We start from the raw sequence: 25,713 nt of genomic DNA on the forward strand, positions 1-25,713 counted from the left end.
TGTGAATCTTGCCTCGAATTTTATCCGCGTGGCGCTGACGCTGCACATCTTTATTCTGATTGGTTCCTCGACTCAAAATTGTAATTGATTCACGAAAACTTTATAGATTCGCCACGAAATGGCTGCGGGTCGTGGGACATTTTGAATTTCACATATATGGAAGATAAAAGTAAGGAGGACAATATCCGTGACAATATCATATGGGCCCGGGTTTCAACTAAAAATGTGTCCTCCACAAAACAGCAAATATTGGCTCAATAAGTCACCAAAATGGCGCTGATAAACAATAAGGGTTAAATCTGAACTTGGCCGTTATAGATGAAGCGAAGTATCAAACATAGTCTATGGTATCAAAGGAAAGTAGCAAAATATAGTAGTTCTAATGACTAGATTAGTTGATAAAAGTTCCCTAAGTGCATGGTCAACTGCTAACGTAGTGAAATGAAAATATACTCGATATAACATGAAAACTTGCTATAAGACGTTATTGATATTCAATCCTCAATTTCAAATTTTTCAATGATAGATTTATTAAATAGAACAATTAACTTTACTCAATTGGGACTTGAAAATGGCATTTAATAAGTTTTTTGAAAATATCTCTTCACAAAGTGGATATTTAAGTTTCTCCGTTTAATTCTCTCCTGCTCTATCAATTCTTTGCGCTATCTTTTAAATGTGTCTCGTTTGCTACAGCAATGCCATCTTATATGTAATCTACCTTGTATATTGACACGATACGGCTACAATTCGCATAATGATCTCCAGTCACCTCTTGGTCGTTGACCTATTATATTGGAGCTCAGTTTTAAAACTGTTTTCTGATATATTAGTATTATAATTATAAGTCGATTATATATTGTATGTTCAATATCTTGAAATTCAACATTCATAATACAGCTCATCATTACAAGACCCAGATCTCAGATCAAAGTATTTCATTTTACATTTCCATAAATTATTACGTTTCCTAAACATTTTTTGTCTTATTCTCAAGTTTTTTTATTACTTAGTTGGTAATTCCACATCCAAATGACCAGTTCAGAATGTGGCCACATTTTTGTGAACATTATAGCTAGATTCAGCTATGAATTTGCTCCAGAAAGTAGTTATATAGCTGTAATGATGAAATATTCCCTCTAACTATAGATTATAATGAGTTCTAAATTAAGAACGCTTCAATTCCTTGGTGAAATACTTCATCTTTGCATGGCACGTGCTTGTTCAGTGACTTCTTCTAGCTTTATGCAACTCTTCTCAATAGCGTCTAGTTGATATTCGTAGTGAGCAGTCATGAGGAGAAGCTTTCTCAAATATGTGTCCGAATTCTCCAATGTATGTTCTTGTGGAGTAAAGTTCTTCATAGAATGCATTAAAATCTATATCAACAAATTTTTCATAACGTATACATTTACAATACTTGGCGCGTAATAATATCATGACAGTACTTAAAGAAATTATCCAACTTTACCTCGCTACTGCGTGATCCTCGTTGTATTTGCCTCGCTAACGAAGCTATGTTATTGACGTTAACTTGCACTCGATCAGCTAACCTCATTTTGGAATCAACGAACAGGCTTCGAGCACTTGTACTAGATGCTGAGGCCATGCTAGGCTATATTTATTCGCTTTTGTTACTCACGGGTGCAGACTGATGTCCGAAATTGACTATTCGATAGTAGCAAGTATTTATTCACATCTTTGTTTCTCTCTTGACGAAAGACAACTCGTCGAAGTATCAACCAACTTACGTGCCTATATTATGGTACGTTCCATGCACGACGCACGCGTCGCTAAGAGATGCCGCCAATGAAAATTACTCCATAGGTCACCAGATTCTCTTCAATCTTTTCGCATCTGATTTTCCGTGCATCATAACCTGGCTTTGCTCCCACAACGTCATTTTCCATGGCATCACAATTTTAGCTTATGGCTAATGTTAATTGACATACAAAATCGCAAGAACGAAACAATTCAAGGAGTAAAGAGAATGTAGGGAATTTCCTTTGAACCTACCATATGATTGGTTTATCTCGTCGTGGTTCCTCGTACCGAATCGATACGGTGTAAATATGGCCTGCATTCATACTTAGAAACCATGCCCCGCGAATAGGAACTAATGCAACAAAAATACCATGGCGTGTTTTGCTTTGCTGCTATGCAAGGTGAAATTTTTTATTTCGACAATCGCGCAATGTGCTTGAATACAAAATTCGCGATAAGTTATACACTATTGTTTAAAAATATAACATATGTTACATTATAACCCACATTAGTAATTAAAATGTGTAACGTATCAAGAAGGAATTACTCAATCGAGTAATAACACCGGGGCGAAAATGAATGATCATAAATCTAATCAAAAAGCTTTAGCCTTGATCTGAAACCTAGTTGGCTCGTGTCAGAAATGTAGATCAGGTGCGCATGCCATTATGTATTATACATAATTCAAGTTAATTATGGTCGCATCATTTTTACTATACTCGCGTTTATATTTGGCAGCGTAATATTTAATTTAGATGGGATAACTAATATCACTTTCTACGTTGGAGACAACCTGAACGGAAAATAAGAACAATGCACAGGGAGAAATAATTTCATTAACTTGATTCATGCCCCACTTTGCTTATTCCTCAAAAGCACCTTTATTGCACTCAATTACTCGTTCTGTCAGTCACGTGAGATTAAGGGCAAACATCACATTGCCATCAAATTTCCGTATTCACCGTGGCTTAATGTCTCTGCACTCAAATATCCGCGTATTTTGAGCAAATATTTCTACATCAAAGACAGCAAAAACATTCGACGACCTAACGAGATTTATTCGTAGTATTGATACAGCGGGGATGTAACACTGCGACGTTGAAATCCATTATCGATTGGCTTCCATGCCATTGCAGAGACTCTTCGCGGAAATATTTGTATTATGTATCGTTATTCCTGGAATCGATGTCATTTTATTTCCAATCAACTGTGGATACTTCAGGTGCACAGTGTTATATAGAATGTAATTAATAATACTCGGAGAAGTGGTCTCTTTTAAATTTATTCGATTGCCCGCATCTTCAGTTCGCGTATCAAAGATCGCCAGCTGAATGAAATTAGATTTCTTTTGTTTCGCTAAACAAAAGGCTTTGTATCTTGATCATTCAATTTCAGTTGGATCTACTAAAAACCAATAATCAGTTCTACCCACCTTAATACAAATATCCCCGAAGCGGTTTAACTTTACGCTTTGCATATGCATCAACTTAGAGTTGCTGAGCTTTCAGTCGAGAGAATTGTCAAGATTCACAAAGTAAGTATTCGAATGACGTATTTGAAAAACAATTAAGCGCGTAACGTAATATGTATGCGTTGTTTGTTTTTTTCTTTTCTTTTCACATTCACTCTACAAATTGATTTAACTAGTTAGACGTAACTCGTCTGGCTGACGAAGTCTTTTGAATGAATGAAAATAGCGCAAACGAGAAAGCTACGGTTTATCAAGACGTTGAATTGCATAATGGTATAAAATAGCATCATGTATATGTATAATATACTTACATCATGGTACGTGGTCGAGTTCCTGGTATAAACGGCGCAATCTTTCAATCGTACAGATTCAGATCGCAGTGTTTGCAAATTCATATATTCATGACTGTTTCCATCAAGGTTAGATTTCGAATTGACAATAACTGCGTTTAGTATTTTTACGAACTGCAATGACACATAATTTTCAAGCAACAAGAGGAAATCATCCATGCTGTGTCTGGGAAATTTTCATAAGGGTAGGATGTTGAGGGTAGGCAGTGCGTCGGCAGGACATTTGAAAGTTAATCTGGCGGAATACTCCCGCTGTGGAAAATTGCTGACTCGTTGTTGACATCTTTATCCGAAATCCTAAATTCAACACCCGTTGAATATACCGACAAACTCTTTATTCGCAAGCCCACAAGATTGTCATCGCTTCTTGTCTGCCACGAAATGATGGAAATTCCTCCGGTGCAAATTGCGTTACAATTAAATCCCTGCTGAAGTTAACCATTGCGCCATAACAACACTACGGTGATCGTATTTCTCATAATTATGCAAAATTTATGTTACGCCGACCAGTAACCAATTCATCGGAAACATTATTCGAAGGAAATTTTTTCCACCAGAGCCATTAATCATCATCGCCGACGGCAATATTATACCTATACCTACTCACAATATTAAAGAAGGATGTGGGGGACAAGTTGAAACAAAATATCAGCACTCGTCAGCAGTTCCAAGTATATAAATCGATAAATTTAATAAACAACACGCAAAACACGCTGTATAAAATATAGTATATATTTCACCTACCAATATAGGAAGAGGCCGGCGAGATATGCTCCCCAAGCACCGGCTTCATTATAGGTATAATAATATGTATACATATAACGACACACTTATAACATATATTCCTAATTCGTTTTTGGTTCATAACATGTTAACAAACCCGATATTAAGCGAATGTAACGAATCTACACCTATAAAGTATAATACAGACTAAACAATATATCAAATACACATTACATATGATTTTCCTCGTTCCATTAAACACATTTTCTCATTCATTCTTTCTTGGTCAGCTTACTAGATTGCGACCAGCCGATCGGGAATTTCATTCTTGGAGAAATCTTCGAGGGATTCAACGCTACGGTCCGGGGATGAAGATGAGGAAGAAGGCGGCTCATTGTTGGCAGGTGTCGTCACATCTTCTGAGTCAGGATTCTCTGTCTCGTTTACCGGTTTTATGTCGACAACACGGACCCGTAAAACTGTACCGCTGTTTTCGTCGCCGTCGCTGTACGTGGTTTCGTTAACGGTTACAACGTGGCCGTTGATTACCTATGGATTCAAAAATATACAAGAGAAATGTGATCAGTTACAAGAGATCAATGCGAACAATAGATGTGGGTATTTATGCAGTTCGACGAAAATTTGCTGCGTCATTGATCGAGTGTTAAAAGAGCTCGGGTGAAAAAACAATGACAACTACACATAATTATTGCTTTTGTGGTCAACAAAATTATTCCAGAAAAATTCCGTATCTGACACAAATGGATACTGAAAACTGCCATTTACTTCTGAAGAAATTAACAGGTTATATGAGCAGACAGTATATGTTTTTTCTGTGCTATAATAGTCGTTGATTCTTTCTGAGAACTTATACTCTATTCTAAAATACGTAAGTCTGCATTTTACAAAATGATTTGCAAAGCAATCCACCGCGATTATTTTTGCGACTCACCTTTGTAGTTGAGGTGGTGTTTGCTCCCTCGGGGATCTTGGGAATATCGTACAAGCCGTCGGAACTTCCCAAATCTGGAAGAGAGGCTGCCACTTGCTCCCTCAATCTCTTCATCATGTCTGTAAATTGATGTAACCATGCGTTAATAATATATCTGTTAAAATTAGACTTTCTATTAACATTATTCGCACTCCACTATCATGTTCGACGAATTTGAGAAGATTTACAGGCAGACATTTACTCGCAGTTCAGTACGAAAGGGTATGTGCACACGGGAATTGCACGGAGAGAGGTGTACACGACTTAAATCAAACATTTCCTCGAATTTCCTAATACCATTAGTTCGTGTCAGACCGTCATGCAAGATACGGTGTCACAATCCAGCAGCAGAAGCAAGAGCCGAAGTAAATGTCAGGCTCGTAATAGTAGCTCAATATTTCAGAGCTCTGTATAGGCAAATGGCTCATTATAAAATAAATTCACATCTGCCAGGACGGGTTTAAGGTTGTACACACCGTGAAACAAAATAAACTGGAGACTAGTGCTTTTTTTACCAAAGTTTTTTTCTCTCGCTGTGTAACGGCATAATAACACTGTAGGGGGAAGTTGAAGGATGGAGATATCTGTCTTTACGTCGGAAAACGGTCAAGCGTGGAGAAAACGGTAAGTAAATTTAAAAATCATTTCCGTGTCCTTCTTTCTTCACGCTGGAGGGTTGCCTGCGCACAGACTGCTGCTGTTGCTGCTCCATACATCTTTTTCAACGCTCGTCACACCATCAATCCCCTTCTTTTCATCCGGGCTTTTCTGCCACTGTAAAATCCATATAGGTAGGACTACACTACACCCTATATCCGCAGTAGCAATTGATGCAAGCACCACATTCACAGCTGATCCTAAAAGTCGTTTTTTGCATCAACCATGGCAAGTTTGCTCGATAAATTCTGGACAATTTTTATTACGAGATCAAAGACCAGATCACATATTTTTCTCATTAATAAAACCAGCTGAAAAGATTCTTCGTCCGTGAGGTGAAATTTTGTGTATATCCAGCCTTTGAGCTGAGTATTACCCGCACGTTATACGTTTATAATACGTGCTATATAGATCTGGATGGATGTGGAGATGTATGTGTAGGCCTACTACGCGATACTCGACCAAACACACACGCAATCTCCTCTCATATAAAGCAGAAAACTTTTTTAATCCCAAGCGACCATCCTTTCAGGGGGGAATGCAGCCCCCCACACGTATGCTTCGCCTTACATGCAAGAAAAACCCTTACATATAACTTCTGACGATGGTATGTAACAATTACCTGATACCACGCACTTACACAATGTGGATGAGGTGTATAAAAATTTCAACTCTCGTATAACAACGCCAACTTCTTGCGTTACAATGGGTTTATTGCATGAGACACAAATATATCATCTTTCTTACCCAACGCTATTCGCTGGACACATTTTTTCGTGGTTTATCTTTACTCGATGCATATATCTGACCGAAATTCAAATTGAGCACACTATTTACAAAACGACTACTATCGAATATGACGTTTTAAGATTTCTTTAACCTTGAATCATTCTTTCCTAAGTTCGATACTCCAGTATATTCTACTGGTAGGTGTACAAATTAATTTCCTGTTTTGTTCGCCGATCTTGAAAACCATCCGAAATTACAACATCTGCTTAGACATCTGTAATTTTCAAGTGCTGGCATCTACGCTCCTTTCAAAACACGGTATGAACTAGTGGAATGAGTAACAGAACGTCCAACACCGCTGATGGATACATACCTCATGACTTCCAATAAGGAGCATATTCGGCATTGCATTATTTTCGTGTTTCAGGTAAAAAATAACGCCTCTTTATAAGTCATACGAGTCACTGCGCCTCTACCAGGAGCACGAAAATCATTTCAGCGGCTTCATCGGTGTCCTGTTGAGCGAACAGAGTACACTGCCGAATATGTTCCTCATCAGAAGACACGTATACATCTGTTTTTGAGGTTATGTTACTAGTGTAGACGGCAGCACTTGAAAATCACAAAAGGATCGATCGATATTCCACTTGAATATGGCTTCCAAGATCGGCGAAATAAAAGCAAGAAATCAATTTGTGAACGTATTAGTAAGTGGATAGAGGTATTTCGATCCGAATCTCGCTACCGCGACCATCAGCAAACGGGCCGTGGATGCATTCATAAATAACCGAAAGCAGAGAGGCTGCCTAACGTGACCGAACAATACAACACGGGCGAACAATCGTCTGCATGTATATCGCACGGCCTAGGAGGGTGCAATAACATGGAATCAACTGGTTGGTGCATGGCATCAGAGGGTGCAAAAAGCTGGTTCAACTGCAGGAAACACGAGCCAAATCAGCACAGTCCTTTGGCCGAAAAAGTACAGTGCAACGGTGAAACTGGGCACGTATAATAGCGTCGATGAAATTGTGCAGGGCAGTTCGACAACGCGATGCGGAAGATAGCTGTGCCACGGGGAAGTTGAGCCGCTGCGTAACGATCCCGCTCATTTGGCTTCATTACAATGACCTTGTCACCTCCGACCGTGTTCAGACGATGTCCTTAATTTTTATTCTCTGCGCCACTCTCCTGTGCAGCGTTGTGCCATTGCCGCATTCAGCGTTTATACTTATTCAAAGTCTATGAGTCATTTCACGCCAACCGACAAGGCGTTTTTCGTGAAAAACGTAGCTCAATGCCTCCAATGTTATTGCCACTTGAAGACGATTTTTCTTGACCTTGATGACTTGTTGATTAATGTTATTCTTGGATATGAAGGTCACAACTCAAAACACTTTTTTATAGTTTTTTATAGTTATTTACACTTATTATTGTCACTTATTACTAGATTCTATGAAAGAAAAAAATAGACGTTTTTCGATCGTTGACCCTAATATGTCGATGATTGGAAAGTTAAATAAGGCGTGTTTAAATTCTTGGAAAATACGTCGATTAAAATAAAAAAATTTTGTATTACTGACTATCTACTCATGTCAAAAACTTGAACCTTGGTTAGATTTCAAATACTCGAAGTGCATTTTCACCTAATATCTATTATTATTATTAGCAGCGATGGAAATTTTCATTTGTTATAAACAAGCGCATCGTTTAAACGTAACGTATGAATGAGTGACTGACAGTAGTCAGTGTTTATAGGTAAAAATGCAATATGAAAATCTTGAAACTAGCAGAAAATTGAAGCCTTTAACATTGGTAGAACCTAAGATATAAAAGTTTGGAAAAGCGCATGTTTATGAGTTTCGGCGTATTATTCAAAAATTTTGTCTCACCTATCGAATGATTGAAATCAGGGCTGAATAGTGAAATGCAAATCCATGTTTTTGCACAGAATTTGGAAAAAAAGTTGCTATACTTTAAAAAAAAAAGTGTCATGTTTCATGGATCCCTCATTTGAGTGAAATGGCCCACTCATATCTGGTCATGCGCGTTGATTGCCAGTGCGGCCTGAGGCGGTGGAAAGAAACAGGACCTCGCGAATCACGGCGTGCATAACCACACAAGCTCGAGTTTCGCGATTGCGCGAGTAAGCACAAGGCGTACAATATGTCGCATCACTCGTCGGAGATCCCGCCGAGGTTTGGCTCGGCTCTGCTCCTGCTGCTGTATATCCGTCGGCTGGCAATTTGACATTTTTTTCCACCCTGTGCGCCGTCGCGCTTCCGGGCCATTTAATAAATTTGATAAATATGTCGGGCAGACGTGGAGGGTGCTGCAAGGGCGACCGACGCGCGTCTGCTTGCTAATAAGACGGGACAATTATACTACACCTACAAAACCCCCGAGTTTTGTACGTACACCTATAGGGAATATTTATACAGTATATATATATGTGTATACATGTGTAGGTAGGGATATACAGGTATAGTGTGTAACGGAGCGGCACGGAAATCGCGAGAAAATAAGGCAGCCTTAATTTAACTCGTTGAATTAATATCAATATTGTTCGTTTCAGTTAACCTTCGAGGCAAGGCTCACAGTAAAGTTATTTGTAGAAAAAGAAAGCACGCGGTAACTTTGAAGTATTGCTTTTATGCGTACAACTGGTCGATATTTATTTATGTACGAACATTTGCTGCAACGTGTTTTCAACAAGCAAGGAATATCCGAATAATGTAATCTGTGTAATCACTTGCTACCCACCCTGCAGTGTAATTTGGTTCAGAAATATATATATATATATTCCCGTATATTTGAGTGCTACATAAACAGCTCAGCGTGTTTGTCAGACTAGAAGTCACGCGACACTTCAGCCTCGTTTATTAACGATTTCACAAGTCGTATTACTGTACGGTATAACATTTCGTCGAGATTCTCTCCTCACCTTTCTTTGTATTCAAAAAAAAAACAGCCTAATTATACTGAAGCATTCATCTCAACACGAGATTTGACATTGGTATCGCCGGCAATGAGAGATACGAAAAACTATGGACACAGACACACGCTTGAAAGGAAAGGAAAGGGTTTAATGAATTCAGCTGATTTGCCAAACACGTCAGCCTTGAGAAGTGACCTGGGCATATATAAACCGGCTTGCTGTATGTTCAAAATAGCGAACGTGGCGGGTAGACGCCTACGTGAAACTTTATCCCAAACACGATGCATTCATTAATCGTTTCTGACTGTATGGTTATATCGATCCCGACCGCCCCACTGCGGTCTGTGGCGACCTAAAAGTTTGCGGCACACGGGAGAGATGGTGAAAAACATCGAGATGTCAACAAGGGTTCGCAAAGGGCAACGAGTACCGCCATCCCAGGACGGCTGTACGTCCGAGTTGAACTGGTGAATCCACCCTACGTCGTTTTCTTTGTCACTGTGTATAGTTGTTTCGGGATGCAAATCGCGCCAGCAGTCCCAGAGAGTGTGGGGACAAAGTTTTTTTCTCCTCCCCTAGTTGGGAAAATAAAACTCGCACGTGTTTTGCTCAGTACTAGTAATATAATGGTAATTGGTGTACGTAAAACAAGCTTTAATATCCGCAGGAGGCTCAAAACGTATCAGTAGCTTCAGTTTCATTGTCAGCTTCACTGGTTCGTAAACGAAATATTTAATCAAATACCGAAAGGTGTGCTCTTAAGCTTCGGAGAAAATCGATCGGTAGGGCAACAAACGGAATCGTTATTCGACAAAAAGCCATAAATTGTTGTTCCGTGATTGAACGGACTTGTGTGAAAGACTGGTTGGTGGGCAAGATTCCTTTGAAATTGTTATGATTTACCCTCAGCTTTGTCAAGATGACTAAATTTGAATCCGAAACACGTCGAGTATCTGGGAATTGAAAAGCCGGAAAACGGTTTCTACTACAGGGGAAATACTGATTCAATGAAAAATTCGAGAGAGAGATTTCTTTGAAACTTTTTCCCTTGCCTTGCAGAGAAGGCCCTTGAACGTACAAGCGAGTGTGTACGATATAAATTCGATTCGAGTAAACGAGTTCGTACTCGTGTTATCGACATACGTGTAATACTTACTTTGCATTCTCGTTAGAAAACCGTCGAAAGGATTGTTGGGAAACGAGCTGAAGAAACTGCCACCGAAGCCATCCTCCAGGTCATCGGACAAGACGAGAATCGGACCAACCTTCTCGAAATCTTCATCACTTTCAGAACTTGCGGAACGGGCACCTATGATAACAAAAAAAATGCGGACATGAATAAAATGAAATTCAAAGTAACGATGTCTATTGAGCGCGCTATCCATGCGATTCACCCTCTTGTCTCTTTGAAGAACGGTACTGTGATATATTACTGACTGAGTGGAAACCAAATTCTCGAGGAGATACTTGACTGTGTCACACATCGCATACTTCTCCACATAATTTTATACCGATGTCGCAAAAATGACCTTTGACGAATCGATTGTTTCGCTGAAACGCAATGAGTACCTAAAGTGAAAAAAGCTATGGTCTGCAGCGGCTTGAGGTAATACCTATTGCCGTTTGAAAGAATGCAATTCTTTTCTCGTTTTCTCTCCAGTCATTCCTCTTTCCCATCTACTCGGGTACACAAGAGCAGCTTCGACTGTAATTTGTTCATTTTCTTGTATACGTCTACGTCTCTTTGTCGCTTTGAAATTGAAGAGAATTGAACACTTCCAACACACCGTGCGACGTCGTTTGATGTCATCAGCGAGCTACAATCCGAAGTAATCAGCGTCAGTGGGAGGTGGTACAGAAGAGGCAAGACGCTGGTTCTTCAGTTCACAAAATCGGCATCAATTTATTCCGAGGCATATACTCGCGAGAGTCCCAGAGTGTAATTTGAAACTGAGTAAGAGGTAGCTACTATAAGGCTCCACGGTATCGTGCAAAAGTAAGGCAGGAGTATATAAGGGTTCGCACATAAACCGTAATATACCCATTTATCTAACAGGGGTGAAACTCGAGACCGATAATGCGATTATGTTAATATTGAAACACTTCCTGACCTTGCGATTTTCGTTTTAGTTATACATAATACACAGCGCGGTTTAGACAGCGGCGAGGATAACGAGAGGATTATACCTATCAACGAAGCCTGCAACTTCCACGAACAATCACGAAATTAAATTACCCGCAACGCGTGACGCACTTATTCAAACAAGACACCTTGCACAGTAGCTATGAAGACATTCGTTCAGATGCAGCTTATGCGACCAGTCAGACGTCGCAGTTCTGATATAATCAGCTTAAAGGATAAAGAGATATCAGACGTCGGCAATGAGGCAGCAGTGCATTTATTATCACGTCCATGAATCGAGAAGGATCAAGTATAACCTGATATATGCAGAACCGGAAAACCGGTCTGTTGCCGTCGATTATGGCGACTGAATGCAAAGAGTATTTGCAGGATCGGAGGTCTTTGGCCAAAAATCGATACTTTTAAAAATGTGCTAAAAAAATCGTTCCAAAAGTTATTACACTATTTTAGAAGGTGATTTGCACGGATAACTGGATTTTCTTCGAATCGAACAAAGGCCTGTTACGTAGCACGAGTAATTCTGTTGTACAAGCAATGCTGTTTGGAAGTGATGTCGACAAAAAAAGGGAGGAAAAAAATACCCGAAAGTGAAAACGTACGACGAGGTGATGCATGTGTTTAAATTTGCTCTCCTTCCTTTTCATCATTATCAACGACCATCTGCTGTTACGAAACTGCAGAGTAATTTAAGCACTGACATACATACATGCACATGGGCGTGCTCAAGTTTTGTTCGTAATACGTTTAAGGCTTAAGCCGACGTAACGAGTTGGAATAACCGCGGCTCGTCGGACGGTTGCATGAAATATCAAACTAGCACAGCGTGTAGGGGATTACGCAATTTGAATATACGTGCGCATCAGCGTTTCGCACACAGCAAATGCGTTCGCACCTGAATAATCCAAAGGTTAAGAGAAGTGTGCTGGCCGATCGCACGAGCCTGAATGGACGCCATTGGCATTCGAGCCCCTCGTCTAAGGTCAACCTTCTCTTATGATACCAGACTGGTGGAGGTGAGCCCTCTCCTCCACATGCAGCTACGTGGGCAATAATCACAAGCCCCGAGTACGTTACGGTTAGCCGGAAAAGTCGCCGTTCACATTCTGAGACCCGGTTCTTATACAGAGAAACGTGGCGGCACACAATGCGCTTAATGGTCGATGGATATCGAACGAAAGGCTGGGGCTCTTTTCGGGTCCCCGGAATTGATACGTGCCGGGGTGAAACCGCTATGGATAAATAAACAGAGGGAGGGCATAAAAAAATCTATGCATGTATAAATAAAAGAATATGATAATGAAATAAAAGGTAGTGCAGAAAAGTGTTTGGTTTTTATCCGCATACGCGGCCAATATTTTTCGTGTTTGAGATAACGCAGAATATACTTAATTCGACAAACTGACAGACGATGATTGTGTTGTAAACTTTGTTTTATAACAGACTCCTTGGACCAATTACATATTCATTATATTACTCTCATTTTTGAATATTTGCATAACTTTTCATTAAAATACAGCATACATTTTTTGTAAAATACAACTTTTGCCGTGCTCCTCTTGCTTAACAAAGTTCAGAATAATACATCGCATAGCGAGACTGCGAATACCGGTAGTAAACTTCTAGTTGGAGAAAAGTAAGAAAACAAAACGCCAACTGTGCAGCACCAGCAGCGTGCATCTCTTGACTCTTCTTTAATGTTATGAAAGTAACTTTGCAGGATGAATTCTTGATACGTTACAGAAAAATTCAATACCCGTTCGTATTGTTACAAGAGATATAAATAGGCAAAGCTTCTCACTACCTTTGAAATACTTTGAAAAGATTTGTTATATACATATAGTTAACATGTTTATGTAAGCCGACTGTTTTCAGAACATGAAATTGTAAAACTTGGAATTTGTCGTAAGTCTAAAAACAAAGACGTATAAAAAAGTACAGCAGTTATAAACACCGAGGGATAACGGAGCTCGTTCGTACGGATCTTTAAAGTTGATGCAGATATAAAGTTTTCGGCATTTCGTTCTCCTCGCTATCCTATTTTGCGAACGGTTGTTGAATAATTTATACTATCAACCAACAAAAAATAAACCTACCCATGTAATTCTTCTACGCAAAAAACTTCAACGGATATAACCGAAAGCCTCGACATGCATGGATATGTATTTTATAGCATTGTCTACATAAAATTTGTGTCGATATGACGTATAGTTTGGCGGGATGGATAAAGTATAGGGATAGGCGAAAACGTTTGGGCAGCTTGGAAACGTATGTGTAACATACATTTTCAGGGACCGGCGACGACAAAACCGCACCTGTTGAAAAGGTGTTTCCGTTTTGGGATTACATTCGATTAAACAGAACGACCGGATAACACGCGTATACGCAGGTAACAATTGAATTTCACGCTAGAAATAACCGCGTATCTATCCCACATGTGCTTGTCGATGTGTGGAAAGTTGGATAGATTCTGACCCTCTCGATATCCCTAGGAATTTTACGACCCACGGTGTTGGATGAGCACCGTTTGCACTACCGGTCGCGCGCCGCAGATTCTTTTTTGTTTCTGCTCGGCCTGAAGGCGCGCGACCAGCGGTGCAAACAGTGCTCATCCAACACCGTGGGTCGTAAAATTCCTAGGGATATCGGAATGGTCAAAATCTATCCAACTTTCTGTACATGAACCTCAATTCTCATGGTGTCTACGTGGTGTCTACGTATAACGCTGGCTCAAACTGAACGACGCACATACGCGTATATCGCCTCTTCTGTGACTCATACGGTTTATGACTACCGAATGATCCAGAACTCGATGCGTTCACGCGTTACACCTGAGGAACGATGCACGTAACTCATCAGTCGAGACAGTTCGACGTATTAAAGTATAAGTGAACATGAGTATTCCATGTTCTCGTCCGATTCCATATTAATTTGAGAGGAGTGTATCCAATATATTTGAGGTTAAGGGGGAGGGCGGGCGTAGTCGATTTCGACGCTGTCGTATGTATCTCGAATTATTCAAATATACACGAAAAAGGGAATAACAGCCCCGTTCGTAGAAATGATTCCATTTCTTTATTTTTTGGTTAAATGAAAATGTATTGAAGTGGTTTTGTTCAGAATTACATGTAGAATGGGGTCGTTATGCCCTTTTGTGCGTTAGAGATACGTGGACTTGGATTATTCCACATATATACGATAACGAAGAAATCGACCAGGGTACCTCCTTAAATCTGTAGGTATTCTAGGTTTTCGCATTTAGCACGGGGAAATGAGATTGAAGTTGGTCACGATATTGTAACAATGTATTTTCGACAAAAATCGTTATTCTGTATTATTAGGAGGGTCTGAGATTGAATAAACCGTAATAAAACAGAACAAATCTCACATTCTAAAAACTCAATACCCTCAAAGTCATTGTCAAGTTGCGAATTGATGATTTTTTTTTTCAATCTTTCATCACGTTTACGTTACTAACTTCAACCTCGTAACGCTGAATGCGGGTAACAATTCGAACGAGTTTGTAAAACGAGGCACATTCAAGAAGGCGTTGATTGTTTTCACTCCCTCGTTAATCACCAGCAGCTTCGTCCTGGTATTTGTCACGGTATTTCGAAATAACGCGAATTTTCTGTTTGGATTTGTCACACCTGCACAACGTATGAATCATATTCATAGAAATGAATGTATTGTATACGTTACAGGCATATGAAGTTGTATGTTCTCTATATATTGCGCAGTAAGTCGGATTATTGCAAGTAATCACGTGATGCCGGTGTCGCACGAAAAATCTTGCAATTTTGAAACCGGTTGAACTTATCTGGATGTGAACTATAGCATTACAGATTTGTTAATATTCACCGTCTAGAATCCCGTGCAGAAGATATTTCACTTCTTGAAAACGGATAGGAGCTAGGTTCAAAATTGTATTTCAACTCATACACACACACATACCAACGAACATGAAAAACACTGTTAGGGACTTGGACGGCACAAAATTTTAAACGTCGATTTCAGAAATGCCGAATCACAAACTTTTATACCCTCATTTCATCAAACAATAAAGAGTATCAAAACGAACGAAGGAAATGAAATAAAGTGGAAAACAACAAAACTTTATACGGAAGCAGTTACAGCGCAGAATATAACCGCTCGTTGATAGTAAATGAAGGTAATACAGCTGTAAAACGGTTTCGAAAAATTCACTGTTTCCAAAAATTATTTACCTGGATAAGCGAAGGCAACGGCGAACAGAGCCGAAGCGAAGATCAGTAGGCGAAACGCGCTCTTCATGTTGATGATGAATTGCGTAGAAACTTGTGCGCTGAACGAGTAAGAACGAGTTTAAGTAAAAGAGTATAAAAACAGGCAGCAATTCAAAAAAAATTGCAGGAACGAAAATTACAAGTATAACGAAGGATCGCTTACGCGAAGCACAACTCTCAATCAAGGTCACTCAACTGGCTCACTCAAATCCCGGTAATGTTCTGCAGCTGAATTTTTCCCGCTAGTTACTATATGCCAGAAGCCAACCGGCGGCCGACCAATCGCGACGTTTCAACGCCCGGCGACCGTCCCTCACGCTTATACGTGTTCGGCAACGACTCGAGTGCACGCAACGTTACGCAAAATAGGAACACACAGGCAAACGGACAAAGGTTGCCTGCCTTACGCGCAAGGCTTGACGGCAGTTGGGAGATACAGTTCAACTTATTCAACGTCGGTCCTCACTCGAAGTACTATAATAATGATAAGGGAGATAGCGATTATAATTTGGAGCTTGCATAGTTGTTATTCGGATGGTGGGGGGGATGTTCGCGCCTATAGGTTATATCCTACATCCATCAATATGCGGCCAACTTGCGGGCGTTTAATGTTCTAGCAGATTCTCGACGCGGTGTGACCTTGTCCTCTCCCCTCTTCGCTTTGATTAATGCAGCTAAACTCGCTTCCCCGTTTCATGATTCATGGAAAACGAGCAAACAGATAATTCATTCGAGAAATTGTCCGTCACGTATAACGTGTAATTAGTCGTTATATCGTGTGTGCCATGTAACTTCGCCTGTGTATAACGTCTATTGTGCAGGGTACCTGATGCGTGGACTGCAGGAAGCGATAATATAACGTTAAAATTATTATCGGCATGCGAGGAAAATTTTTTTCATTCTATTCGAATTTTTGGCTGCTTTGTATCGCCGATTCGTCGAGCTGTGTTATTGCAGGGTGAAGTACTCTAGAGTTTAAGAGACAAAGACGCGTTATTCATTTGTCGGCTCAATCGACATTTTCCTTTATTTCCGTTGTTTGGTGGTTTAATAACCTGCAAACACAAAACGCCAATTCATCATCCGGCTCATGGTGGTCAAACTAATTACGTTTATTTATTGGTTTTTCTTTCGTTCAACCATCTTGGGTCATTCCTGTAAAAAATAGCATTTTATGTAGTCAATTTACTCAAGCTATACAAACTGTCGATATGCGTATAATATAATTGGATTATGAAACCTGCCGTATTGAAAATTATCGCTCTTCCAACACACGCTGATTAATACTTCGCATTGGCTTGCGTAAATAACGCTGAAAAGAAAGAAAGAAAGAAAGAAGATGTGCTAATTCAACTTAGCACTATATTATTATATTATTATATTATTATATATAGCAGTATGTATTACATCAAGCCCAGCATATGTTTCCGTAGCTGTGCCCGAAGCTCATGAATTGTGCATTTTCTGCAAGATTTGCGATTACGTCACTTGAATCACGTTTATAACGTTGCCTACGGGCTATTCCGCGTCAACCGGATCAGTCATCTCTCAGATATTTTTTTAATTTGGCATGTGGATTGTGTAAGGGGAGTTAGATTTTTGTGCCAAAGCGCGAATCTCATAATGCAAAATTCGATTTTTTATTAACAATAACAAATTAGACTCCCATTTTTTTCAAAAATTCATAACTTCGGCAACAAATTAGATACAATTTTTTTTTTTTTTTCAAATTACGCGGAAAGCTCCATAGAATTTAAAAAAAAATACGAAATGGTAAAAAAAAGTTGTTATCAATTGTTTATTTAACAATTAATTTTTCAAAGATTTTTAAAACAGTGACCGACACGATCAAAAAATTTTTTTAAAATTCTGACATGTTCCTTGAACTGTACTACAACCTGTGAATTAATTCCAGAGGGGTGTTTTTCTTCGTTTTCGAGTAAAAAATCATTAAAGGTGTCGATGCGCATGAAATTGCGGCGCGTCGAGTCTCTACGTAATGGCGGGCGGCCGGTTGCCGTCCACCGCTACCCCGCGGCGGCGTCGCGGCGTTATTTTAGAGTCATTTTCACGATGTAGGACATGATTGAAAAATCTGAAAAAAATACTGTACCTTCACAAGGCCTGCTCAAAGCGATAAGTGAAGTTTCAAGAATGTGTTTTTCACCGTTTTTTTATTACAGAGATTCGAAATTTGTTATGACGCATTATGATTCAAACATGAATTACGAACACAGGTCAAGTGTTGTTCCAGGATATGGAATACCTGCACCTGTGCATGCGTCACCTAAATCCTTCACTATCCAGGTAGTCCAGGTAGGGTCACCACCTCGATTCCGCGAAGGGGTCATTTGGCTAAAGTCAGGTACATTGAATTGCACCTGCATTATGTTAGCCCCATTGGTGGAATTCAAGCAATTAGAAGAGTCGTTGGGTGGGTGAAGCACTATATTCCAGGATATGGAATACGTCCACCTGTGCATGCGTCACCTAAATCCTTCATTATCCAGGTAGTCCGGGTCACCACCTCGATTCCGCGAAGGGGTCATTTGGCTAAAGTCAGGTACATTGAAATGCACCTTCATTATGTTAGCCCCATTGGTGGAATTCAACCAATCAGAAGAGTTGTTGGGTGGGTGAAGCACTATTCTGAACGAGTATAAATTTCGAGCATTTCAAAATGCATAACATTCAATCGAATACCAGTGTAGCGATCAGTGCAATACATCGTCTCATTCTTCACACAAGTAATTCATTTCTGAAAGCAATGTCTACAACAGATGTGAAACGGTGCTGTAATCCTTTCCAAAGAGTTGGCCATAATTGGGTGCGAAATTTGGTAAAGCCAGTGACACCAGCATTACGGAAAAAGTTTCCGGACCTAGGAGAATATGTGTGCATGGATTGTCGAATAAAATTGTACAAATGCAACACAATTACTCCATCTGATAAAAACGAGGTAAGTGATATGAATCATAATTATGCGAGTGGTGACGATCTTGTTTCACCTTCACCAATTAGTGAACAGAGCAGTGTGGAAATGTTTCTTGAGAATGATATCGGGCAAGAATTGTTGTGTGATGTGAAAGAATTGTTTATCAACGCGAAGTGTGTCGCGGACAAAATTAAATATCTCACAATGACTCCTCGTAGTTGGTCCATCAGAGAATTGGAGTTACAATTTGATTGTTCATATAGAATGGCTCGTAAAGCTAAAATATTGCAAAGTGAGCGTGGATTTGGATCCTCCCCAGATCCAAGACCATCTCGCACTCTTTGTGATGATGTTGTCTCTCATGTAGTGGAATTTTACTGTTCTGATGAAATAAGTCGGATCATGCCTGGTCAGAAAGATTTTGTCACTCTTCGCGATGTGGATGGTTCAAAACATCAAGTCCAAAAACGACTTGTTTTGTGTGATCTGAAGGAAGCTTACGCCGCGTTCAAGCAACAGCATCCGAATGATAAAATTGGATTTACAAAATTCGCGGAACTCCGCCCAAAGCAGTGTATTTTAGCTGGACCAACAGGAACACATACAGTTTGTGTTTGCAAAATTCACCAGAATGTGAAACTTATGTTGGTGGCGGTTAGCTCAATTTGTCAGACATTCAAAAGAACGTACCACGATTTGATAAAACAGATATCGTGTGACTCTCCAAATCCTTTGTGCTATCTCGGTGATTGTAGTAGTTGTCCAAGTTTTGATATGGTTACACACGAAATGGAAAGTTTATTCGACGATAATTTCGTAGAAAGTATTAGCTACAAACGGTGGACTCATACGGATCGATCTGTTTTAGAAACGATCACGCAAGAAACGGAAACGTTCCTCGAGACGCTAAAGGAACAGACGATAGCCCTCAAGAAACATGATTTCATTGCTAAACAGCAAAGTGCATATTTGAAAGACAGAAAACATCGTCTACAACCAGGGGAGTTCTTAGTTTTGGGTGACTTTGCTGAAAACTATGCATTTGTTGTTCAAGATGAAATTCAAAGCTTCCACTGGAATAACAATCAAGCTACCATCCATCCTTTTGTTGTGTATTATGTTGAAAATGAGGACTTAAAGCATAAAAGCTTCGTTATCATATCAGAAAATCTACAACATAATACAGTCGCGGTCCATCTGTTTCAGAAGAAACTAATCGGTAAGCTTTTTGAGTTCTTCGGTAGTGAAGTTATCAAGAAAATGATTTATTTTACTGACGGTGCTAGTGCACAATATAAAAATAAAAGCAACTTCATTAATTTGACTCATCATTTTGACGACTTCAATGTCGAGGCTGAATGGCATTTCTTTGCAACGTCACATGGAAAAAGTCCATGTGATGGCATTGGTGGAACTGTGAAAAGATTTGCTGCACGTGCAAGCCTACAGCGGCCCAATGAAAATCTTATTTTGACTCCAAGGCAATTATTCGAATGGAGTGTGAGTGCATTAAAAAATATCGCATTTGACTTCTGCAGCAACAGCGAACACGAAGAACATGAAAAATTATTGAAGCCGCGATTGAACCAAGCAATAACGGTTGAAGGCACTCGACGATTCCATTCATTTTTACCTCTATCTATAAAAACTGTAGAATGTAGGGTTTACTCTTCCTCTGATGAGTCATTTACCCGTAAATCTATGCGCTAAGATAGCCATGTAAGTTATGACGAAAACCTTTGCTCACATTTCTAAGTTTAATGCCCAGTTTGATCAAAGATTAATAGATTGTATCCATAGAATAAGCGATTTATTTGTATGAAATATATAATTGTAAGTGCGTTCATTTCGCAGCTTCCACATATCTTCGGGGGTGATTATAAGTACTAAAATAAGTAGCAAGTTATGTAATTATTATCATTTATGTGCACTCTCATGGTGCGTAACTGTTATTTTGAATCTCTGTAATAAAAAAACGGTGAAAAACACATTCTTGAAACTTCACTTATCGCTTTGAGCAGGCCTTGTGAAGGTACAGTATTTTTTTCAGATTTTTCAATCATGTCCTACATCGTGAAAATGACTCTAATATAACGCCGCGACGCCGCCGCGGGGTAGCGGTGGACGGCAACCGGCCGCCCGCCATTACGTAGAGACTCGACGCGCCGCAATTTCATGCGCATCGACACCTTTAATGATTTTTTACTCGAAAACGAAGAAAAACACCCCTCTGGAATTAATTCACAGGTTGTAGTACAGTTCAAGGAACATGTCAGAATTTTAAAAAAATTTTTTGATCGTGTCGGTCACTGTTTTAAAAATCTTTGAAAAATTAATTGTTAAATAAACAATTGATAACAACTTTTTTTTACCATTTCGTATTTTTTTTTAAATTCTATGGAGCTTTCCGCGTAATTTGAAAAAAAAAAAAAAATTGTATCTAATTTGTTGCCGAAGTTATGAATTTTTGAAAAAAATGGGAGTCTAATTTGTTATTGTTAATAAAAAATCGAATTTTGCATTATGAGATTCGCGCTTTGGCACAAAAATCTAACTCCCCTTACACAATCCACATGCCAAATTAAAAAAATATCTGAGAGATGACTGATCCGGTTGACGCGGAATAGCCCCTACGTAACTTCTTTCGAGTTTTTAAATAACCGCTATTAGTAATAAATATACACTCGGAAAAATGATAATGCTTAAAGCAACTAAATTTTAGTTCTGTACCGGTGAACTTGGTACAGAAAGTTTATGTTTTCCCGAAATAATTTACATTTTTAATTCGCCCAAGCTGATATGTTACGTTGGCAAAATTTTGTCTGATTTGTCCCTGCAGTAAAAGTTTTCTTCAAATTGAATCGAATCTATTTGCCGTGACTGAATTTTTAAGTTTGTTATTATTGTACAGCCAGAAATTTAGCTGTCTTCGTTACTTGAATTTTCCAGGTGATCTGATAAAATTTCTGCAGCGTGAATATGAGATAGTCACATACATGTACAGTGGGCAGCTCTTGCGCTGGGCCTTGTGGGCCACACGGCCGCAGGACCCATGCAATGCAAGTCCTTTCGCCTATTACACTTTCGCAATGTCAGGTAGGCACATAGGTAATATCGCCGGCGATTGTAAGGAGAAAAAGTACGAAAAAATGGCAGAGCCTGACGAGTGGGGGCGACTGCTTTGCAGCTGGCGAAGCCTCTCTCCACAACAGAGTGACCGGAATAATTGCGAGATCTTTAATCCGGTGGAAGAAGATAATTACACCAACGTAAGACCAATTGCCGGGGAGCTAGGCCAGCCTAATTGAAAGGTTACCAACTTAGTTATCGCGTTACGTGCGTTCTTAAAAAGATGGTTCGTTACCTTCGAAGGGTCCTTTAAACGGACGATAACGCAAGTCGTAAAATTAAGTCTTGCAAAGTCAAGTTATCCTGGGGCTAAATTATACTCGAAGAGGAAAGAGGATCGTTGAGTTAGGAGTTAGCCGAAAACACGTGACAGGCAAGTCAATTTTACAATTCGCCTTCAACAAATTATATTTATATACGTATATATATAGATATGTAGGGGGATGGACCCACTCTAATCGATAAAGTGTAAGATTATCCCGGGAATAAATAAGCCCTGTCATTTCGCCCGTGCAGCGTATAATAAATATCGCAGATTGTTATTTGAGTATGATTATCGCGCATTTGCAACCGCCAAGATTTCCACACTGCACGGATGATTCACGTCGGCGAGGATTATAAACAGTACGTATTAAGGTTCTAACGATATGAAAACACAATAAAAACCGTTTAAACATAATCTAACTAGCAAATATTTAATATGATCCAAATTGAGCTGAGGAGTAGATGATTTTGGTGTTCGGCAGTGACACGTGACTTTCCGTATAAATAATCTATGCGTATTGTGAGTTCAAATGTCGGTGAGACTATAACAGTAATTTTAAATTCCAGTTTTCTGCAAGCGTAGCCAGTTTCAATTTCGAGCCCACATTATGCCAAGCCGTTTGTAGAGTTGATACGATAGTACATAAGATAAAAGAACAAGCGGAGAATTATTTGTTTCTGACATTTCTGGAAGAAGCCGGGCAAAATCGAGTTTAATAGAATTCGTTAACTTCATGATAAGTCTAAGTGGAAAATAATTAATATTTAATTGGAGTATAATTTCCAAGCGCGCAGCTGAGTTATTCATATACTTTCAGAAATACCAGTTTCAAAATAATTTACAAACTTGGAGGCTGGTGAAGGCTTGATCATATTCTACTTCAACCTGTAGACGAAGTATTATAGACCATTTTCGTTTTTGACGATGTAGTGAAACAGAGGCCTTTTTCTCGATTTTTAAAACTTCATTTTAGGTTTTCCCTCAGATTTATTATTGCTCAATCAATTTTACATTATACGGTGGTAGTGATGCCGTATCAGAATTGCCCCCACTATCAGCATGCTAATAAACCACATGAACGATCAAACTTGATTGAAAACGAGTATTGTAATGAGCTTTGTGCGATAATAAAATCGAAAAGTAATCATCAGTATAGCTTCTACGCTCTTGTTTTGTTCAAATGTAGAATAAATTCGATACCGTGTGTGATATATTGTCGGATGATCTACGCAAAGCCTATACCAGTGACCCTTTTCACCAGATAACGATAGTATCTTACGTAATTTATTGTTATTCTCGAACGTTTGAAACCGTGAAACTTGTGCCAAAAAACATTTATTTGTATCGAGGAAATAAACATATTTAGTTAAGATTATTATAATTAGACGTAATTTTCACACTGTGTATGTCAAAATTATCATAGGATCTGTTCTTTGAAACTAATTTTACAGATAATATTCGACCCACTTCATTGTAGCCAAACTTGAATTGCCCGGAACGAAAAAACATCACTACTTATATCCGACGATAAATGCATGTTTACGGTTTTGTGGAACGAAATTTCCAGACGACAGATTATACTACAAAACAGCGCGACAACTTTAGATAACTGAATTATGTGAACAGTTCGGAATACGTAGCAGTGTATGAAAGAAATTTCATTTGTTAGACTGCAGAGTAACTAGAACATTCTAGAATAATGGGCATTCTTGCAATAACGATTCAAATACAATCGCGCTTACAAAAATCTGTGGTACAAACAACTATTTAGTATAATTATAGTTGTCCCATTTTGTACCCAGAACTACATTTCTCGGTTTGGATAAAAAATGAAAATAGTCAATAAATTTACAGCAACCGCAACTAGAAATTGAGATCGGCGTGTGACCGTTGGTTGATGAAAAAAATTGATATCGGACGAAATGTCTGCCAGTAAAGTAAAGCTGTGTATAATGTACGAGACACACAACTTTGTTCCAGGCTCTCCGTGTACAGAACGATAAAAAAAAAGTTCGCTTTGCACATCGCGACTAAAACTTTACCTTTGATCGATCATGCCTGGAAGGCAGATTTGCGGTAAGCTTCAAGTGCCTTCCAGTAGCTGCAGAGCATCACCCGCAAAATGCCGAAGTTGCATGACTACGCTAGAAACCATAGCGGTCAACGATCCAAAGTTATTGAGCCGATCATACATGCGTTCAGATTTTTCGAATTCCACGTGCAGTCCCACAGCTGCATGGTTGCCAAGTAGCTGCGCTGTGTGCGTTGCATGCATGTGATGCACCGTTTCCTCTTCTTCATCTTCTCGGTTATCGAGACGGTGGATGCGCACTTGAAGAACAACAAGTCTATGAAAGCAACTCCTAGAGCCAAACCGGTTTTAAAATACAGGCAAGCCGCAGCGACAAAGAACAGCATTCGGCGATAGATATGCAGCGCACGTCTCTCGGCCACTTGAGTCGGCATTTTGGTATCCCGGCCTGCCTTCCTTCCGTCTCCAGACTCGGCTCAGCTTAGCTAGCTTCTCAGTTTTACAATTAGTTAATCCACATGCGAAGTTCGTACCATTCATTTGGCCCTGGTTCGGCACCGCGACGAATATTGAGAATCTGACGAGTATTACGTTGGTTGGTAATGCGTTGTACTTTCGCCCTCTTACTCGAAAGTAACTAATATGCACTTACGCACTCTTATTTCCTGACACGTCACCGGTACAATTACACTCAGTTGGAACTGAGTCATCAATTTTCTCATATTAATTTATACGGTGTCACCGTTGTCGACTTCCACCGCAAAATTATACATATAGTCAACTCTACGGAAAGCTGCCTATACAGAGTGAATTGCTAACGACTTGATGGTTTAATGCGCACGCGCTAAAATTCAAGAGCAAGAACGTTTGTTTTGTTAGGATTATGTTAAACCATTAAGTCGTAAGCAATTCACTCTGTATATGTATAATGTACAAACTATACATAAATGATTGTTTTTTTTTCCGTCCGCGACAGGCGATACATTTTCTTTCAAAGCACGCATTAGTTCGACACTCGCACACCGCGTACCATATTTCAACGAATGCTAATTATCTGCTATCGTGTATATCCTGTCTTCGAATGAATTATAAACATAGTCGTAAATTCCTCGACTCTGACAAATGGTGGATAATACAAGATATAATGGGCGTATAGTTGCTATTTGCGTAAATGGAATGAAATGTTTGTATATATTTAAGTACTCATTGTAAGCAGCTATATTCTCGATCTACACAATGACCAGAACAATTTGTGGGAGAGCCGCAATTGCTACGTTCGTGCTTTTGTTGAAACTCGATTTCACGAAGTTAAGCAGCTCGATTG

The 25,713-nt window shown here is 39.4% G+C and overlaps 2 protein-coding genes across 3 annotated transcripts; both read right to left on the reverse strand.

Annotated features, from left to right (window-relative positions):
- Positions 1-773: 773 nt before the first annotated feature.
- Positions 774-1,799, reverse strand: BORCS7 (BLOC-1 related complex subunit 7). The gene is made up of 2 exons (XM_046611283.2): positions 1,472-1,799; positions 774-1,379 (listed from the first exon to the last, which is right to left on the reverse strand). The coding sequence occupies exons 1-2, from the start codon at positions 1,607-1,609 to the stop codon at positions 1,200-1,202; spliced, it is 318 nt and encodes a 105-aa protein (XP_046467239.1). The 5' UTR covers positions 1,610-1,799; the 3' UTR covers positions 774-1,199.
- A 2,502-nt stretch (positions 1,800-4,301) lies between these two features.
- Positions 4,302-16,326, reverse strand: LOC124211822 (virus-induced RNA 1). 2 transcript variants are annotated; one of them, XM_046611278.1, is made up of 5 exons: positions 16,169-16,326; positions 15,990-16,087; positions 10,780-10,932; positions 5,261-5,379; positions 4,302-4,857 (listed from the first exon to the last, which is right to left on the reverse strand). In XM_046611278.1, exons 2-5 carry the CDS (start codon positions 16,054-16,056, stop codon positions 4,603-4,605), a joined length of 594 nt encoding a protein of 197 aa, XP_046467234.1. In that variant the 5' UTR covers positions 16,057-16,087; positions 16,169-16,326; the 3' UTR covers positions 4,302-4,602. The 2 variants fall into 2 exon arrangements, with proteins under 2 accessions (XP_046467234.1, XP_046467235.1); XM_046611279.1 differs by having other exon boundaries at positions 16,192-16,312.
- Positions 16,327-25,713: the final 9,387 nt, after the last annotated feature.

Source organism: Neodiprion pinetum, chromosome 2 (genome assembly GCF_021155775.2).
Source record: "Neodiprion pinetum isolate iyNeoPine1 chromosome 2, iyNeoPine1.2, whole genome shotgun sequence".
Taxonomy (NCBI): Eukaryota; Metazoa; Arthropoda; class Insecta; order Hymenoptera; family Diprionidae; genus Neodiprion; species Neodiprion pinetum.

Excerpts from the sequence above, each read along its gene's own strand:
- BORCS7 (XM_046611283.2), bottom strand. The coding sequence starts at position 1,609 with ATGGCCTCAGCATCTAGTACAAGTGCTCGAAGCCTGTTCGTTGATTCC. Across the intron at positions 1,380-1,471 it reads GAGGATCACGCAGTAGCGAG|ATTTTAATGCATTCTATGAA; the intron begins GTAAAGTTGGAT and ends TTGTTGATATAG.
- LOC124211822 (XM_046611278.1), bottom strand. The coding sequence starts at position 16,056 with ATGAAGAGCGCGTTTCGCCTACTGATCTTCGCTTCGGCTCTGTTCGCC. Across the intron at positions 5,380-10,779 it reads TTTTCTAACGAGAATGCAAA|ACATGATGAAGAGATTGAGG; the intron begins GTAAGTATTACA and ends ATCAATTTACAG. Across the intron at positions 4,858-5,260 it reads ACACCACCTCAACTACAAAG|GTAATCAACGGCCACGTTGT; the intron begins GTGAGTCGCAAA and ends TTGAATCCATAG.